The sequence below is a fragment of the Schistocerca americana genome, chromosome 1 (genome assembly GCF_021461395.2).
Source record: "Schistocerca americana isolate TAMUIC-IGC-003095 chromosome 1, iqSchAmer2.1, whole genome shotgun sequence".
Classification (NCBI taxonomy): Eukaryota; Metazoa; Arthropoda; class Insecta; order Orthoptera; family Acrididae; genus Schistocerca; species Schistocerca americana.
Genome location: NC_060119.1, coordinates 1,228,597,772 through 1,228,617,578, shown reverse-complemented (window position 1 = coordinate 1,228,617,578; position 19,807 = coordinate 1,228,597,772). Strand labels below are relative to the sequence as shown.

Sequence of the window (19,807 nt, the reverse complement as noted above, 5' to 3'; positions counted from 1 at the left end):
CACTCTTAATTTGTATGTGTCACCACTGATTGAATTGTAACAGTCTATCATGTTTCAAGTTACATAACACTGATTGTAATTTATGACTGCACAAAACACTTCCACTATTGGTGTCAGCAAAGTGGCATCTGCCAGTTTAAATATCGTGTATACATTAATAATAGCATACATCAGAATGCAATTCAGTTATTAGTGCTTGTAGTGCAGTTTCACTGCAATCAGCAATTCTTATTATCTTCAAATATCGACAACAAATATCACAGTATTGTTGCTAATGGAATAAACATTACACATTAAGGTGCAATATCGAGCACTTTCCAAAAAATTACATAATTATGTTTAAGTTAATGACTGAAATGCATTTATCAACTACCAGAGGAAGAGAAACTACACTGTGGCCAAAAGTTAATGGATATCCATTGCTGTTAAAAAAAAAAAAGGGGGAGGGGGAAGAGGGACTAACATGATGGGCATTCTGTGCTAATACTATCATCAGGGAATTCAGTTTGGCACACCAAAGGCGGAACTTATTTTTATTCTTTCTGAAACATAGTGAATAAAGGTGGTAAGGTTCATGGGAGACTTTATCTGGTACACAATCAACAATTAAACTCACAAAAAAAAAAGTTTTTATGAGGTTCAGGTTGAGGCTTTGAATGAGCCAATCCAGTAAATTCATCCAACTTTCTCTGTATGCCAATGCAGTGAGACTTGTTTTGTTAACAATAGCATCTCACACGTTTGACAAGAGAAAACCGCCCCAGATCGCTGCGCCACCACTACTGAATTGTCGTAACAAAAATCTCAGTCAAATCCTAATCGCCAGGCATCTACCAGGTTCACACACTTTAATCAGTGTCACATGATACACAATGACTTAAAGATCCTGGAAACCTCATATTCATCCATGGATCAGGGGCAGTATTATTTCAACCAATGAGATGGTGGTTATTTCATTCTTGTGACTAGTGGTTTCTAGTCATTAGTGACCTACAAGAAGGTTCTTCTGGTCTTTTGGTGAAGAATTTTTGCCTCTGACCTCTTAACATCACCTGCAGGGAAGGTCCTCTCCAACAGACTGTAAAGATGTTGTACAGTTGTTTCCCATAGCACTGCTACAGTTCAGCAGTGCAGGTAGATTTCATTGACCCTCTATCAGTTACTATTTTTGGTTTAATATTTCCTTTTCTTTGCTATAACTGTCAGTCTTGTCCCCCCCCCCCCCCCCAATTATGATGCTCTCTTCAGACTCACATTGATTTACTCTAACAGAGAATATGTTTATACTTTTGACACTCAGTATCAGCACTTGGGTAACTTTGAATGCATGTTCACAAACAGCATGTTCAATGGAGTATCCCTAGACTTTTGACCACACAGTGTATGTGGGGCACAGTAGACAGAATTATACGGTCTTAAAGGAGAAAGGAAATTTAAATAAGACAACAGTTCATCTGTGTAATAATACATTTTTTGCAGAGATACATCTACACTGGAAACTATGTACAATACTGAAGTTAAACATGACTTCACTGTGCATATGGCACAGCGTACAAAGGAAGACCTACCTACAACTAGCTGGCGTTGTTTCGAGCCGCTAAACGGCAGTACAGTGAAATGCTACACCTATACTCTCAAGCCCAAAGCTGGCAACAACACAACTGCTTGGTCCAAATACAATTCTTCATGTGAAGCAGTTAAAAAATATGAGTTCCACAGGTGCAAGAGATTGAGTGCAGGAGTGAGAAAAAACTATTCTGGAGGGGGATTTTTATGTACCACGTGCTGGGAAAAAGTTTCTGTTCTTTACTTTCTTTTACCAAAATTTCAAGTATCTTTCTCACAATACACATTTTAAAGTATTTGAGAAACAAGAATATTTCATACGTTTTTAATTTTGCCAAATTCTAGTGGTCCATCTGAAATTCAACATTTGATATGTGCATTAATTAATACAAGTAATAAATAAAAATGTTGCTTTGGAAAGAAGAAAATCTGAACAGGAAAAAAATTTTTCACTTGTGAATACCTATCCCCATTATTGATTGTTTTAACAATGATACAGTTTGAAATCTTCCTGTTTTAAAAAAGCTGTGCACTACTTAGGGGAATTCTATCTTCTAAGGACTTGATTTTTGCAAATGTGACAGCCAGACTCAGACAATCTGGTTTATGAATGATCCGACTTTTGCATTCCCGTGAAAGTCAGAGATGAGTCTGTCTCAACATGAATGCAAATAATTTTGTGAAAAGAAGAAGGAAACAATGGTGTGGCACTTAAATAGTGAACTTAGAAATTTTAAGGAGATTATCAGAGGTCAGTATCTTAGTAGTTTGTTATTAAACATAAGTCTTCATTCCTCTGATATTTTATAACTGTCACAATTTTTCTAAAAAGAATACCAATTTATTGCCATCGTCAGTTATGAAGTACATAAAATGACAGCTTCAAAGGAACATATATGCTTGTTGGTATTTGTATACTTTTCTTCTTAGATACTTCTCAGCATAAAATGAAGACAAAAAGAAAAAAATGGGAGGGGAAAATCGATAATTGTGTTTCATCATCCTTATAAACGATCATCTAATCCCTACAAAGCAAGTTTTTTGAATTGCATGAGAAATTTATATATTGGCAGTATGGTCTTCTAGCAGGTTTCTTATTTAACTCCTTTTAGTTTATTCAAAAATGTTAAGGTCCTTAGATGACAGAAAACATTTTTTCCATAGCAACATACTTTCCTTTTTGCCACTCTTGCTTATATTTTCTCTTTACACAAGTTTCAGAAGAAAGCTTTCAATCATATTACATTCACATTTTAAGTACAAAATAATTTGGCATTCTCAATAACAACATTTTAAAAAGAAGACAGGAAAAGCAAGAATTCTCTCAGTCCACAAACTGGAGCTGCTCAAATAGGAACTGCTTCTGAAACTTGTGCATCACACAGCAGCACATCATTTCCCACACAATTACACAAAATAGTTCCTAAAACAATCTTCATTACATAGTGTCAACTCACATCAGCTTGTTTTTATTTTGCTGCCACAACTGCTTTGTCAAAAAGTTTCCATTTTAACCATAGCTATTAAATATTTACTTTGACATTGTCTTTAATATCTTGTTTTAAAAGTTTTCTGTACTTGTTATACTGCTCATCTACAATTACAATTTTTGTGCTTCTCACAATTAATACTTTAAGGGAAGCTGTACACTAAGAATGCAATATGCAGTCATTCGAGATTTGTCACAGGATACATTTACACACGAAAATGTTTCACGTACACATCCTCACACACTTGGTTCTTGTTTTGGGTAAAATATTTCACTCTCTCCTTGTGTGTTCATATTTTAAAACCATCGCACACAAATAATTAACTCACAAATTAAAGGGGCATTACGAGTCACCTGCCACAGCATGGCCACAATGGTCCATGGCTGCCTGAACTAAACTGCTGTAGCAAAATACAGTACACGAGGAAACACAGTAATTGAAAATCATGTTTACGTATGAACAATCAGAACAATTAAATGGTCATATTATGCAGAAATATGTTTGTAACATCCCTGCACATAACCAGGGGACGTCAGGAAAGCATAAAACTAATGCAACCACTAAACACAAATAATCTTATTTCCAAAAGAGCTGAAACTAAATTTTAAAAAAGGAAAAGACAGAAATAGAGAGAGACATATTACATCATTTCTTACAAAATTTCTCATATTTACAGTAAACCCACAATTTTTCTCGGGTTTAAGAGTTCTTGTTAGAATATTATTTGCTTTCTTGAAGTATTTTAATACACTTCTCATCACTATTTTAGGTCCAGTGCTGTGGCAGGCCAGCCCAGAAATTTTAATTATCAAGGTTCACTGAACTGTTACAGAAACACTATCTGCTAGACTGGCCAACAATCAATCTACTTCAAATTCACCTTCAGTACATTCGATTATGTACAATAAATTACACAATATCACACATTTGCACACGTACAGCAAACACAGCACACTTTGTTGCATGTTCATTCAAACAAAGCAAGAATATCGTCACTTGTGGTAGCACCACCAGGAGTTCCACCGCCAGCTCCACCATTGCTGCTCGCACCACTCGATGGCGGAGTTGCCAGGTCCGGCGGTTCCAGATACGACAACAGCTCTATAGGATCCACACCGTTGTCAGGAAGCAACTGAGGGATGAACAATCCAAATATTGAAATATATTTATAAACCAACATAGATACACATATCAATATGGTGGAAAGCAAAGTTGGTACTCACCATATAGTGGAGATGCTGAGTTGCAGATAGGCACAACAAAAAGACTGTTACAAATATAGCTTTCAGCCAGTAAGGCCTTTGTCAAAATTAGATGACAAACACACATGTACACACACACACACACACAAACACAACCCACACACACAAATGACTGCAGTCTCAGGCAACTGGGGCCTCAGTTGCCTAAGACTGCAGTCGTGTGTGTGAGTTACTTTTGCATGAGTACATATGCATGTGTTTGTCATCTAATTTTGACGAAGACCTTACTGGCTGAAAGCTGCATTTGTGACAGTCTTTTTGTTGTGCCTATCTGTGACTCAGCATCTCCACTATACAATGAGTAGCAACTTTCCTTTTCACAACACTGTTACATTGCATTGTGAATTTTCCATTGTTAGGTAGATACATATATTTCATACATGAAAAATATAATACTCCAATATTTACAATATTATGAAAAGGATAGATTGCTACTCACCATAAAGATGACACACTGAGTTGCAGACAGGCACAAAGAAAAGGCTGTTACCTATTGAGCTTTCGTCCAAAGACTTCTTCAGAAAAGAAAAAAACACACACATTCATACAAGCCAGCATACCTCACACACACATGAAAGCTATCTTTGGCTGCTGGCAGCCAGAGATAGTGATTATGTGTGCATGAAGTTTGCTTGCTTGGTGAATGTGTGTGAACTTTCTTTTCTGAAGAAGCCTTTGGCCAAAAGATAAGTGTGTAAAAGCCTTTTCATTGTGTGTGCCTGGAACTCAATGTGTCATCTTTGGGGTGAATAGCAATCTATCTTTGTATAATATTGCTGATATTCCAACCTGGAATTTCCATTGTTCATTAATCCAATAATTTAGACTTTCTGCTTTTTTCTAATAACAATTACAGAAAAAAACTGTTCATGAAAATTTTGTGTCTAGAATACAAACACTGATGAGCCAAAAAATTATTCTAGTCTCAATACAAAATCCACTGACATAAGCAGTTTGACAAAGGGCAAATTGTTGCTGCCCAGCACCTGGGAATGGTGGACGGTGAAACCATGAGTAGGTGACAAGGTATCGGACATCCACACCTCATCACAGAATGAGGTGGTTCGAGGCTTGCCCACTCTGTGAAGCAGCATAGGGTGCAATCTGTAGCAGATATGATGACAGGGTGCAGTGCTGGTGCAGGAACAAGGATTCAGAGCACGCTGTTCAGCACACATTGTTGAACATGGGGCAGACAATCTCTATGTTTCTATGCTGACCCAAGGACATCTTCAGTTACGATAGCAATGAGCACAAGATCATCAATATTGGACTGTAAACCATTGGAAACAGGTCACCTGGTTGGATCAATCATGTTTGTTATTACACTAGGTCAATGGTTATGTCTGGATGCACAGTCATTCGGGCAACGGATGCTCAAAACATACACTACATGACAGACGCAGGCCAGTGGAGACAATATTGTGGTATGGGGGCATTCATTTGGGCTTTTTTGCAACCTATGGTAGTAATGTAGGCACCATCATGGCTGTCAACTGCATGAACATTACTGCAGACACCTACACCCCTTCATGAACGACATCTTCCCTTACGTCAATGGCTTTTTCCAGCAGCATAACTGTCAGTTTCACAGGGACAGAACCGTCTTACAATGGTTTGAAGAGTGAACTCACATTGCTGCCTTGGCTTGCCTGATCTGAACCTGACAGAACACATCTAGGACACCATTAGACATCAGCTCCACACTCATAAATCACCAACCTGAAACTTATGGGAAATATGTGCATGTGTCACATACTTCTGGTCTTGTCAAATCCAAGCCATACACAATAATTATTGTATTGCATTCCAAAGTAGACCAAGATGCTATTAACATGTTGAGTGTTGCGTGGCCACCACTGGCCACAGCAGTCGTATGCGTGACGCCATGTGCCTGGCCTGGCGGTTAACCAGGTGGTCATAATTTCCTGCCTCATTAATGTATAATTAGAGGTACATATGGAAAAGAGAAATGCTGTCCACATCTACAAGTTTTTTATAGCATGGGCAGGTAGTGAAATTTTGAAAATCACTTTTGCGCATTTGGCACACTGTAGCTCTGACAGTAGGCTTGCCCATGGCCTGAATTTGCGTGTGCTGAAATGGAACCCCATAAGTTACATTCCGTTGACTAAAGATGTAGAGGCTGATCATAGCCACATTTTAATTCAACACAGCCTGTCACATTCTTGATATGTTCCATAAGCTACGATTTCCTGACAAAATTACTCCAACCAATTATCAACAAAAAATTATGGACATTCTGAGGTGTTATATTTTGCATTTAAGAAATGAAAATTCTGAACTGCAGAAATTGCAACATTTTCTAAATGATAAAACAAGAAAGTCGCAAAATGGGAAGCTAGAGAGTTATGAGAAGTGAAAGGAAATGCCAAACAAGTGTCAACCTTAGAAAATGAAATTAAATATAAAAAACAGGTACAGCGTCCTGTCGACAAGTAGTGATGATTGTGGTGATTGTGGGAAGGATAACGAAGTTAGTGACGGGTATGTGAATAGAAAAACAGAATGGCCCATGAAATAAGAATACAACAGAAACTGATCTCCAGTGACTAAAAGTAGTGGACAGAGAAAGGAAAGAGGAGAAAATGAGAAGAGAAAGGGGGCAGCAGCAGATGGACAGAGAGAGGGGCAGGAGGAGATGACCTCAAAGTGGGAGGTGGAAGCTGTGGACAGAGAGAAGGGGCGCAAAGAAGTGGACAGATAGGGGGGAGTTGGGGGGGAAGGAGGAGATGGACTAATAGAATTGAAATAAGTACAGATCAATGCAATGCCAGGCACTCGGCAAGTTAAGAATAAATACCTCACTGTATATACACTACTACCCAAGAAGTACAACTATTACAGACAAAGAACCAAATTAAAGGTAAAAGATAACAGTTCATATATTAGTGGCTCAGTGTGGTACAACAAATTGCCAGAATCCATAGCAGCACATACTGAGGATCCATTTGAAACAAAAACTAAAATCTTTTCTGTAAATAAATATCTGTACTCATTGAAATACTTCTAAGTTTTATATATTATATATGAAACACTGTAGATAAATATTTTCCTTCTGTGTGTATTGTTATGTATTTCATATGATTTTGGCCAGAGTAGTTGGAGACAGTGGCCACATATGTGTGCGGTGTGCTGTCTTTTGTGAATGTGCGTGGATATGTGTGTGTGTGTGTGTGTGTGTGTGATTTCTTTTCTGAAGAAGGCTCTGGCCAAAAGCTAAACGTCTAACCATCTTTTGGTTATGCCTGTCTGCAACTCAATATGTCGTCTTTACAGTGAGTAGCAATCTTCCCTTTTTATAATATTGTTGAAAAATCTGTCTGGACTTTGTTATGTATTAAACCTTTGTACACAAATATGATATGTACTACAATTTTGTAAACAATATGATTTTTACCAAAGTCATCATGTGATGACTACAAGCATAAAGAAAAGTAAATAAATGTTAATTTTTCTGTGGAACATTTCTGCAACACTGAGAAGTCAAATTAAGACATCAGTTGTCACCACATATTGTATGCTGTTTGTCATGTAATTCATTTATCAAATGTACATTAATTCCCCATAATATTAAATCATGTTTTGCTACATTTCTCAATTTACTATGTGCTGCAGTGTGTAATTGTACATGTATTTAATTCAAAAGTTGAGAGGTTCACTAATTTTATAGCAAATATTATTTCTGCTGTATATGGAACATACATTCCCATAAACCTCCTGGCCTCAACCTTCATTAGTCACTGTCCTCACCCATCAAGCCCCCTCCCTGTTCCCATTCCAGCACTACATTGCCGTCATTTCACCGCCACACCCAGACTTTTAATTTCTTTTTATTTCTCTCCTTTCCACTACTTACCCCTCCCCCCTCTGCACCTTCTCTCCTATCCTCTGTCTAAACTACAACACAATGCTGTCCGCCACTCCCACCATACTATCCCTCCCCATCTCCATTCCAGCCTCCTCCTTACCGCCACCCAGTCGCCACTCCCATCATGCACTGGTGCTGCTGCTCGCAGTGTGGTTTCAGTTCTCTGAGACTGTAGATGTGTGTGCAACTTGCGTTTGCGTGAGTATGTGTGTGTGTGTGTGTGTGTGTGTGTGTGTGTGTGTGTGTACTGCTGACAAAGGCCTTAATGGCCGAAAGCTATAATTGTGTAAATCTTTTTGTTGTGCCTATCGCGACTCAGCATCTCCGCTATATGGTGAGTAGCAACTTTCTTTCTCAGAAATAAATAGGTTTTACACAAGAAATAATTACAGAGCTAACTGTTGACTTGTGACCTATACTGTCATTGGAAACTTTTTTTTACTCATTTTATTCCGTGCCTTAATATCAAGACTACAGTACTACAAATAGTTTTCTTGAGCACTCCCAAACTTAACACACTTCTCAATAAACAAGGAAGATTATGGTTTCATGTTTTGATGATTATAAGGTCATTAGATACACAACACAAGCTTGGATTGTTAAACGAAACTGGTGATGTCCTTTTCAAACGAATCAACCCAACACTTCCCTTAAATAATTTAGGGAAACCTAAATTTGTGTAGCCAGACAGGGACTTCAACTGCCATCCATATAAAAGGGAATTCAGTCTCACCACTACTCTCATCACTTGGTACCTTTCCACATAATATGAAAAGCTGGGTTGTAGTTCAATTGCAGAACTTCCTCCCCACCCCCCTTATATCATACCTGAGATTTCCTTTCTTCCAATGACTGGAACTGTGTCCTCATAATCTATTTCATGTCTCCCACTTGTGAGTACGCAGCGTTTACATGATTTGCTTGCCTGTGTTCCATTTCCTGAATGCTTTGTCTAAGGTATTTCTCAGAAGTACTTTTTCTCAAATGAATATCCAACTCATTTTACCTCAACACAATATGCCACATTTCACCTCAGCTAAAGATGATTCAAGAACACTTAGTTTCACTTACATTCAAAGCCTCTTGGCCTTGTCCTTCACCATCTATGACAGCAGCTGGATCAAAGTTGAGGTCAGACGGTATGTCTGCTGCAGACGGTGCAGCCGAAGACGCCGATGTCGTGTCAGCTGTTCCCGGTACAGCACCCGCACTCGCACTCACAGTTGCCGACGTCACTGATGTCGCAGTTCCTGCCCCTGAGGTTGCTCCCGAAGTGTCAGCTGGTGGTACACTGGGTGGTCCCGAGTTTCCACCACCTGCACCTCCTGGGGTATGTGGCGTGTGAGGAGTATGTGGCGTATGCGGCATCTGTAACGGGATTACTTAATAATGCTTAATGGCTCTCACTTTAGTAATATTAAATATCCTTGAAGAAAATGATACACTACTATTTCACTGTCTTTTTGTTTGTTTTTTAATACTCTTGTCTGTTCTGTTTATAGAAAGGTCATTTAGATGATTTTGTCTTCCTGCCCGGTCCTATTGTTCTGTTGTTCTAGTTCTGTCTCTATTATTGCCATAAGCTAAGAAGAGAAACAATTAGGACATCTCTCCATCTATTAGTCTTCTAAAAGTGTGACTGGTATCTCACTGGGTATGAGTTCCAGAGTGTGGCTAATAATTTAACTGGGTATGAGGTTCAGAGAGTGACATACTTTCTAAACGCGGAAATGTATTATCTACCACTGGTGGGGAAGCAATGAAACCAGTGGAAGTTTGTGGTGCTTTCAAATGACCATTTTTTTTACTTCTTTTAACAAAAATTTCTTAACTTTATGGATATGAAACACAATTTACCCCCACGTGTAAAACCAGAGCTGTGAGTGGTGCTTTGTTCGATATACTGAATTATGATCTGTTATGCCTCTATAATGTGAAATACATTAATTAGCTGTAACAGTTCTGATCACATTACTGCTTTACATTTAACTGGTAGTAGCCAGTAACAATTTACCTTATTTATCAGGACACTCATACAAACTGTGCATAATTTGTACCACTTTAAACTGTCCCTAGAGCTAAGAAAATTAGATTTAAATGATGTCTCAAAAGGATTTCCATTGTCACGTAGAAAGTGGTTGCCTATCAACGTACCTGTTCACTTAACGTCTTCTCCACAGAGTTAAGTGGGTCTAAGGAGTTGACAGAATCACTGAGGTGAGTCAGAGGTCCCGTCCCGGCAGCATAATCACCCGTTGCCCCCACTCCTGCTCCCGGCACTTGCGTGCCAACAGGCCCATTGCTTCCAAAGTCAAACGGGCTGGGCCGCGCTCCTCCTGTTCCTGGTGCTGTGCCCCCGTATGGAGGAGGACCACCACCCATCATCGAGCCACTTGCAATACCTAAAGGAAGTCCAAACATCTTAAAGTCTCCTTAACACCACAAAAACTTAGTAATTTCACTCTAGAAACTGCACTCTCTTAATTTATTGCTATCAGTTTTTGTTTCTGTGGTCAACACATTTTCACAATCATTGTCTATGTGTATCTTAACACAACGGAAAAAAGTAAACTTAACATTCAACGTACACAGACAAAATTATGAGAACAAAGCTGAGACACAAAAGGGAATAATACATACACCCCCCTCCCCCCCCCCCCCCCCAAAAATTCATAAACTGTACACACGTATGTAATTCCCTGCATCTCCACAGAATAAAAATAAACATTTCAAATTTTTTTACTTCTTATTCTGTATCCCCATTCTCTCTCATTCTTCACATTCAGAGTACTGAAAGAACTGATTATGCAGTGCAGAACAGCACAATCAAAACAAAACTGTTTTTCCAAATCTACTCAATACTTAAAAATATGTTGTCAATTGCAATTAAAGTACAATCTTTTCCTGCAGAATGCAAGCTGAAGTGTCACAATAGCTCTTCAACTCTCATTTTTAGTATGAATATAATGTACTAAGCTCATGTTAAGTACAAGTTTTGACTTACTGTTCATATCTGGAGGAATGTAAGGAGACATCGCATGGTTGACATCCCAACTATTCATAGTTGGTAGTGTCATGCTACCTGGAGACATTGCTTTCCCAAGGCGTTTAGCACCGCATGTTTCATTCTCCTCCTCCGTCTGAAAGAAAAGGAAAAATAAAAATTTCTCGAACGTAATTTCTAATTAAACAGGTATCTTACATAAACTGCGGATGGAGAGGGGAGACAGGAAAGGGAAGGGATGGAACTGATGATATCAGCTGCATTAAGACTACGCAGAATCAGCAGCGACAAGTGAAAATGTGGGCCGGACTTGGACTCAAACCCAAGATTGCCTGCTTATCATCAGGACACAGTGTTTATCGCAAATGCACGGACTCTTGGCTAACTCCCACGCCAACCTAGTGCCACCGATTCGCAGTCCCCAACCGTGTCCACTAATCTTAGATTACCGCCAGAGTCTAAACAAAATTGTGTATCTTTTAACAGTTTCTCATTATTCATTTAAAAACAGTACAATTTCTTTTCAACATTACTTACTTCATTTACAATTCTGTCACATAAAAATATAAATGCCCATGAGACACTCATTTTCATTCCAAGTGTGACTGGTTCAACAACTTTCATATACATATGTTTCTTTTCTTTACCTGCCAAAGAAGCCTCAAAATTTGAAAAGGAAACTGAATACAAATCTTTTTTTTCAATCCCACAACAGCTACTCAGCTTTAATACGAAGTGCTGGATGGCATAAGATTAATTCTGATCTGTCCACTCAACTACTATTTATATTCCAGTTTTGGTTTTGGTTGTGCTAAAGTCACACTTTTTGAACAATCCAACCTGTTTAATGTCAGCAGTTTACATTTGTCACTGCTGTCCTTTTAAACACAATGTGTAAGACCTGCTAGTTCATTTATGTCAGGTTCTTAATTAACTTGTACCCCACTGACCTTTATTCCTGGTACACTTTTGGCTGGTTTCCAGTTAGCAGCAGAATCAATGGTGACTTCCTCCATGTCACTATTACTGATTGTGTTCAGAATTCCCCACATGTACTGATCCACCTCAAGTCCTTCAAGCTGTGCAGGTTTGCTGTAACACAATACATGGCTCTTTTAGTGTGGCACAATAAAATGTTCCTACCTCTCTACATCTCATTACATTATACATACCACAAATTAATTAATCATTACTATTTATATAATGCAGACTGTTGGCTTCTTGAAGAATTATTAGATACAAACATTTAAATAGCAGCTGGATCAGATGAGAGTGTTAAGAAGGAAAAGGTTCTTGCTAGTGTCTGTAAAGCTCTACAAGGAATTTTTAGCTGAATTATTTCTCTTATTGATGATTATTTACTGGAAGCAGATGTTTGTGCTGAGTTAGAAAAAGAATTCAAGTTTGTAACTATCAGTCAGATGTCCAACAAAATGTAATGCGAAACTGCCACCCTATACTGCAAGAGCTTCCTGTTGCAGAATTTATAATAACTTAGATACAATTTGCTTTCTTCAGTATAACTGTACTTTCATGGCAATCAGCATGGATCCATAAAAATTGATCATGTAAAACTAATGCTTACACTACTGACACATAATGCCTTAAAAGCTATGTTTGTTTTAGGTAACACTGCTAACGCATTAACACCCAACTATAAATCAAGGCAATCCTGGAAGTTTTGCAGATCTTGAATTTCCAAAGTTCTTTTAATTGGTACTACCGTCTGATAAATAAAATGCATTCAGACGGAATTAGTGACTGGGTTGACAATGCAGTATATATTATCCCAGACAGAGTTTCACAGACAGATGTATATATAACTTCAGATATCAAACACCAGATGTACTAACAACAATATGAAAAGGATAAATTGTAACTCATCACATAGAGGAGATGTCAAGTCACAGACTGGCACAATTGTGTCTGTATGTAACTCAATACCTATTCTATATCGGGCATCCTTGTAATATATTTGTAACTGAAGGTATGCATCAGGTAACTGCAGTAATGGAGTTGGTCGCACAAGAGATAACAAGCTTCAACAAAGAAGAAAACCATTGATGGTCTTAAGTATTGTTTGATTCACACAAGATTGTTATAAACTATTGAAAACTCTGAATAGTAAAACTTCGCATGTGTTTTCTTTTCTTGCTATCCGTAGAATCAGCCACATGCACTCTATTTTATTTGCTTCCATGTATCATTTTACCAATTATGGCCACAATTTATTTTTAAAAATAGACACCGGTATTTCAGTACAATTTTTACTATTGTATTTAACATTCTGTGAATTTAAAAAATAAAATTCCTGCTTAATATACTGTAATTTAGAAGACGGAGAAATTATTATGACAGTTTACTACAGTGTACTGTATTGTAATATATCACATTACAATTTTTACACTGATCAATTAAAAAATAATAAAATCACCAAGAAGCTAACACGTATTACAAATTAAGATGCTTTGCATTTAAACACCAAAAGACGAAATGGATCCTTTCGTAGTAAATAATTACTCACTTGCAGACAGGGCATCGCCAAGAACCCCGCTCACAGTTCAACTGTAGGTAAGATTCCAGATCAAAGCACTGGATATGCTTGCAGTCGTGACCGCGGGCGGGTAAGGTGATACGTTTAAAGGTTATAGGGCATTTCAAGGAGACCTGAAATAAAAGTGAACTGTATTAGAACTGAAATGATATACAGTCTTATTCACTCTGTTATTAGTATAGATATGGAGTTCCACAATAGCTCTACAGGCAAAAGAGCTACCTAAAGAAACTGTTAAATATATATTTTACATTATTTCATACAATACACATTTGAGATGACATCCTCCCACTAGACGTTTTCAGTAGTAAATTTAAAATGCATGAATGTAGACTTTACATCTCATTAAAAGCATGAGGGCACTTTGAATTTTTCTTGGGAGTAGGATTGGCTAAATTATTATTTTTATGGATTGTGTGCATAGTACAAGTCATTAGATAGCAAAAAATATCTCAGCAAAAGTGACAAGTGAAGCTACACATACTTAGTACATTACATCTGAAAACCAATGTTATATGCCTTTCTTATTTATTTCAATTTTTTTCCTCCTATTTTAATTCTCACAAGCTATTACTTCATTCTCTGTTACTGTAACAGCTTGTCCTATGATGTCCGTATTTTTCAGTTCATTCAGTACTGTTGAGGTCTTGTGCTCTCCACCGGTTTGACTCCAAAATTAAATCACGTGAAGAGTGCGCACAAAATAGCTTGGCCCAAAGTGGCAGAGACAGTGTTGTGTGTGTGTGTGTGGGGGGGGGGGGGGGGGGCAATGATTGTGTTGGGGGTTTCATTGTGAAAGAGCACTGTAGGCTGGTGCAGTTCGGCAGCTGCAGCCTGCACACAAATTTATGCAAGATATAACTTGTAAACTAATCTAGTGAGTCTATAAATCCCTATATTTCAAGGTTATGTCAGTACAATAAAAAATTCGACAAATATAGACATTTGAAATCAATACCTACTACTACAGTCCTGAAGAAAACTGGACAAACAAATAATCAATCAAAGCAAAACAAGACCAAAGTGTACTGCCAGAAGGAAATTCCATAAAACAAAAATGGTTAACATATAAAGCCTAAAAGACAGTGTTGCTTACTACAATACTGATAAAGTAAAACAAAGAACATGTCTCACATTGAAATTATGTTTCAGTTCCCTGATGATAAAATTTTCTTCTCCTTCTACCAAGTCATTCCAAAGTAGTGAAGCTTTGGGAATTTCCTGTAGCTGTGCTTCCTCCCACCTTTATTCTGTTTATTCAGTGGCTGGAATAACTATCTATTCCTGTAACTCTCTGAAATATAGTTCTGAATGAGATTTTTGCTTCCTCATTTGCCCCACCTGATAATAATTTAATGGCATTGTAGGACCTAAATAGGGAATAACTTTCCCTGCACCTGCACCTATGATGCACGAAGACTGTGGTATCAGACTATCTAGTAAAGAGATAGCGACAAGAAAGCTTGAATGTCGACAGGCTACAGTTGACTGAAGTGGAACGACAGGATGGAATCCCCCAGCATTCAAGACGCTATTGTGTTTCTATGCCATTCTCACATGATTTTAGAAAGATCTACATGATACAGATGTTTTAAATCAATGTATTCAACTTGGCAATACTCAGCAACAACAGAGAAGAAGTGCAAGCAGCCCTGGAATATTTACATGAAGTCTCTGCTAAAAGGGGTTACAGATAGCATACAAGAAAACACAATATATAGAAAGAAAGAACAACAATACACAATTCATGAACACAAAATATGGATTGGTCAACAGAGTGGAAAAATTCAAGTATCTTGGAGGATACATACAAATAGGAGGATCAAACAAGGCATCCAATACAGAACAAACAGAAAAACTTCAGAAAGCGTACAAACTTACATGGATTCACTACAATAAAAGAAGCATCTCAAGACAAGCGAAACTCAGGCACTACAATACAGTTGTACTACCAGAAGCCCTCTATGCATCAGAAACAACCACATCAGGAATCACAAAGACAGAAAAGATAGAACATAAATCCTTCAAAAAAATTTGGAGCAATATATAGAGATGGTGTATGGATGAAGAGGCCAACCAAAGAACTGTATGAACACACAGACAGACTCACAGACATAATGAGAAAACATTGGTTGACATTCTTTGGGCACATACACAGAATGAACAACACAGACTCAGAAAGAGAGAGAAAAAAAAAAAAAAAAACAAGACAAGACAAATTCAGAAACAAAATTATGAACATGAAATTTGAAGTAAAAGAAAGAAAGAGACCAGGAAAAATATAAACAGAACAAAGGAAATATGAACACAGTCAAAGAAAGAAGAGGTTTTGGGAAGAGAAAAAGAAGAAAACATAAAAAGGAGAAAATTGAATAATCATGTAATATTCAAGTTCAGTCACTGTCTTAAGGGCAAAAATGTATAATAATAATAATAATAATAATAATAATAATAATGTATTCCCAGAGATACAGTTTTATATGCTCACATTCTAAAAGCAGCTTTATGAACTGTAAATACCTTCAGTGCTGTCTGCTCAACACCATCACGATCACGGTCTCCTCCTAAACCTCCACCTGCTGAAGCAGTACTGCTGAAATTGCGCTTAATTTTGGATATGCAATGTTCAGCAGTCAGCAATCGTTTTCTCAAGAGACCCTGGAGCACACTGCGCACACTGGGACGATGCACCAATTGCAACACAAACAAATGAGACTGGAATAAAGAAACATACAAGAAATGTAACTCATGCATGGAGCCATGACACTGTAGGAAACTTAGTTCACATCAATACTTTGCTGAAATCATAAAATTGCACAGTTATTTTAGAAATTATAAAAATGTAGAGCTATTTCTGAAATGATAAAATTACACTTTGCAGTAACAGTTGTTCCAATTTCAGGCCACCACTCTAGCATTTAATTAGATTTAATGAAGAAACTAATTTTAAAGAGTTCTGGACAATTTCCTAAAATGGAACAATAATAATAAACATACTGAGAGGGTAAAGCCTTTGGTAAGAATGGTCCAGCAATGTCTTCTCAACAAAAAAGCTGAACCAGCTCTTGTGACTTGGGTTTGTGTGGGTTTCCATTTTTAATCACATAACATAAATCCCCATAGTTATAGATTACTGACAACAGCTGTAGTGTAGTGATCAAGGTTTCCATCTGCCTCATCTCTGTTGTGGCAACCTTCTTGGATGGCAAAATAGTACACAGTAACACATTATTCTTATAAAGTGACAAGTTCTGCCCACATGAAAAACTTCTCTGAAATTGCTTTTCCTAACAAGATATTTTCCTTCTGTGTTGTGTTATATGTAGACATTTTTCCACAGCATGAGAGGATTGTATTTCGTGCACCAGACTGGCTGAATATTGCAACATGCGAAATTAAGTAATTCGGGCAGACTATACCTACCCTTTCCAGAAATAGGTTTATAAAATTAATATTTCAACAATATATCATAAGTTACTATTCATTTCATAGGCGACTGTACGTATGTTAACAACTAGCAGTACTTTATGCCTAAGAGGATGCTTAATTATTCAGTAACGGAGTGAGAAACTCAAATCTAATGAAACTATACGGTTCGACAGAGCTTATCAAGTGTCAAACATTTATGGTGTATGTATGCAGTCTGAAGTGATGAATGAAAATTTGAGCGAAGGCCAGCATTCAAACCTAGGTCTTCTACTAGCAGGCAGATGCACTAACCATTATACCACCCTGGTACATTGGCTTTGTACAACTGTACAGACTACCCTAACGCACTTCCCTCCCTACCTGGTCTATACAGTCATTCCTCACTGTTGTTGCCAAACATCAACTGCATTGCAGAATGGCACCATCCCTAGGAGGGAGGTACTAAATCGCATTTAATCGTTGTCATAAATACTTGATATTTTAATGCTTTTTGACAAGTACACAAAGGAGTTTTCTGGAAGCACATTAATTACAGTAAGCCTTGTTATTCCCCAAGTAGCCATTCTCGAAAACGCATTTAAAAAATCTATTCTATGCATAGCGGACCGAAAGTCCTACCTCAAATGCTTCTAACCAGCCTTAAAGACAGAAATGCAAAAGCATTACAGACACTTTGCTGTGCAGTTCTACACTATCTGATCCACAGCTTAAAAAAATGTACACGAAAACGTTCAAATCCAGCAAAGCCATCAGCTATTTGACCCAAGAGGTAAATAAGTACTTGGACAAAATCAGTAAACATTCGCCTTGGGAGAAGATCAGAACAACTGCAAACCCTCTTTGGCCATCACATGACCAGGAAGTAGCCAAAAGTGGGCTAGTGGAGCCTGAAAGTTTGTTTCCTAGTGAAATACAGCTTTACTTTCAGTTCTCTTTACACCCCAGAAGCAGTGTTACTCTCATTTTTTGGGAGCTGAGTAGAAGGCTTATCATTTGTAGCCTAAAAAATATTTATCTTTGGTATGAAGTTCTGTGGCTTACAAAAGCTTAATATCACCCTTGATATTGTTTTTGACAAAAGCACTCACAGATTAACTAATACATTGAGTATTTATGAATAAATATTGGCCAATAAATTAATCCAGTATTTAAATTTTAGCTATTGTCTCATAATTGTTCCTTGTAAATGTTATATTCAGCCAAGTTTCTAAATTGTTACTTAGAATTTTTTGAAAGCATATTTTTATTTTCGTTAGCAAAGGACTTCCATAGGCCTATTCAAATTCCTGTTCAAAAGTAAATAAATATGACTACAAAACAGGTTTAGTAATAATTAAAGAATAAGCAAGGCTACAAATTTTACATGAAAGCTTATCATTTCTCTATCATTTCTACAATATAATTAAAGAGAAAGGAAATTATGGCAAAAGTAATAAATAAAAATTTAACAATTCATTCACAGTTAATAATAAAAATTGGAAGTAGTTGATCTGCTGTCTGCATCCACATAATGTTCCTTTATATGCTTGTAGCCCTCGAAAATGGACAACATAACATGAAAGATAGAGCCCCCAACCACAATTTTCACTTTTTACCACTGAATAATTGCAAAGCCCAAATAGTTATATGATCCTCAATTACAGCACGAATTTTGAGTGGAGTTTCAAAAAATTAGACCCAGTAGGAGAATACTGGCATTTTTTTGCTGTATTCATCCCCTCATTATTTTTCCCGAAAAGCAGCGATCAGACTAAGTTTTCTTTAGTCTAACTGTTTTGCTTGAAATTTTGATTCTACATGCCTTGAAATGTATAGTGTAAAAGTCCATGGGAGTCTTAGAATTTTTCAGTGTTTGATTGACGTCCTTGTTTATTATTGGAAAAACCAGCAACACAAAACTGAAAATGAGTTATTTTTATACGTTTTTACAGTCAGGTTAAACTGACGATGAAAAAAAAGAATGGTAAACAGAAAACCAGTTTGTCCCTACTTAGAAATGTTCTTCAGTTCATCCTTTAACTAACTTAAAAATTACATTAACACCGCTCCATTCCAAATAAACATGGTAATTAACTTTTGATCCAGAAAAATACTTACACAGCAACAGGCAGAGACAGTGATTTGTATTGTGTTCCTTCCTGGCTGGCAAACTTCTTTTAGGTAAAGTGGCTTGTGCGAGGTTTTATTTTCCCCACGGTCGATGCTTAGTGGGGTTGCATTCACTGAAACCTGCACACTTGCAGGCCAATTGGTATTCATTTGTCTATCTTCATGGTGGAAGCACTTGAGCTGCAACTCCAAATCTGACCTGTACAATAAAAAAATGAATGTAAGAACACTGTAAACTGATTTTAGCTTGCTGTAAATATTACGTAGAAATTTAGCCACTGAGTCAGAATTTTGAATGAATAAATTTGGTACGAAATGGTATCATCTCTTGCAATGGTACCATAATATTACCAGCAAACTTGAATGTACAAAACATTTTATAAAACTTGCAAATATTTTCCATGTTCTTGCTTTTTGTATGTTAGAGAGTGAGGCTAAAATTTCTTTGCCTGGCAGTGAAAAACTGTTTTACAGAACAAAAACAGTCTTGGTTGCAAGATT

General features: G+C 37.2%; 1 protein-coding gene across 5 annotated transcripts in view; it reads right to left on the bottom strand.

Moving 5' to 3' along the window:
* Positions 1-1,449: 1,449 nt before the first annotated feature.
* Positions 1,450-19,807, bottom strand: part of LOC124619926 (zinc finger MIZ domain-containing protein 1-like) — a 145,748-nt gene continuing 127,390 nt past the window's right edge. For all 5 annotated transcript variants that reach the window (XM_047146572.1, XM_047146588.1, XM_047146580.1 and 2 more), the window contains 8 exons: positions 19,295-19,505; positions 16,289-16,483; positions 13,739-13,881; positions 12,165-12,306; positions 11,215-11,350; positions 10,365-10,612; positions 9,282-9,578; positions 1,450-4,188 (listed from right to left, as the gene is read on the bottom strand). In XM_047146572.1, coding sequence (XP_047002528.1) covers positions 4,024-4,188; positions 9,282-9,578; positions 10,365-10,612; positions 11,215-11,350; positions 12,165-12,306; positions 13,739-13,881; positions 16,289-16,483; positions 19,295-19,505 — 1,537 coding nt within the window. In that variant the 3' untranslated portion in view covers positions 1,450-4,023. The remainder of the gene's footprint in view (positions 4,189-9,281; positions 9,579-10,364; positions 10,613-11,214; positions 11,351-12,164; positions 12,307-13,738; positions 13,882-16,288; positions 16,484-19,294; positions 19,506-19,807) is intronic.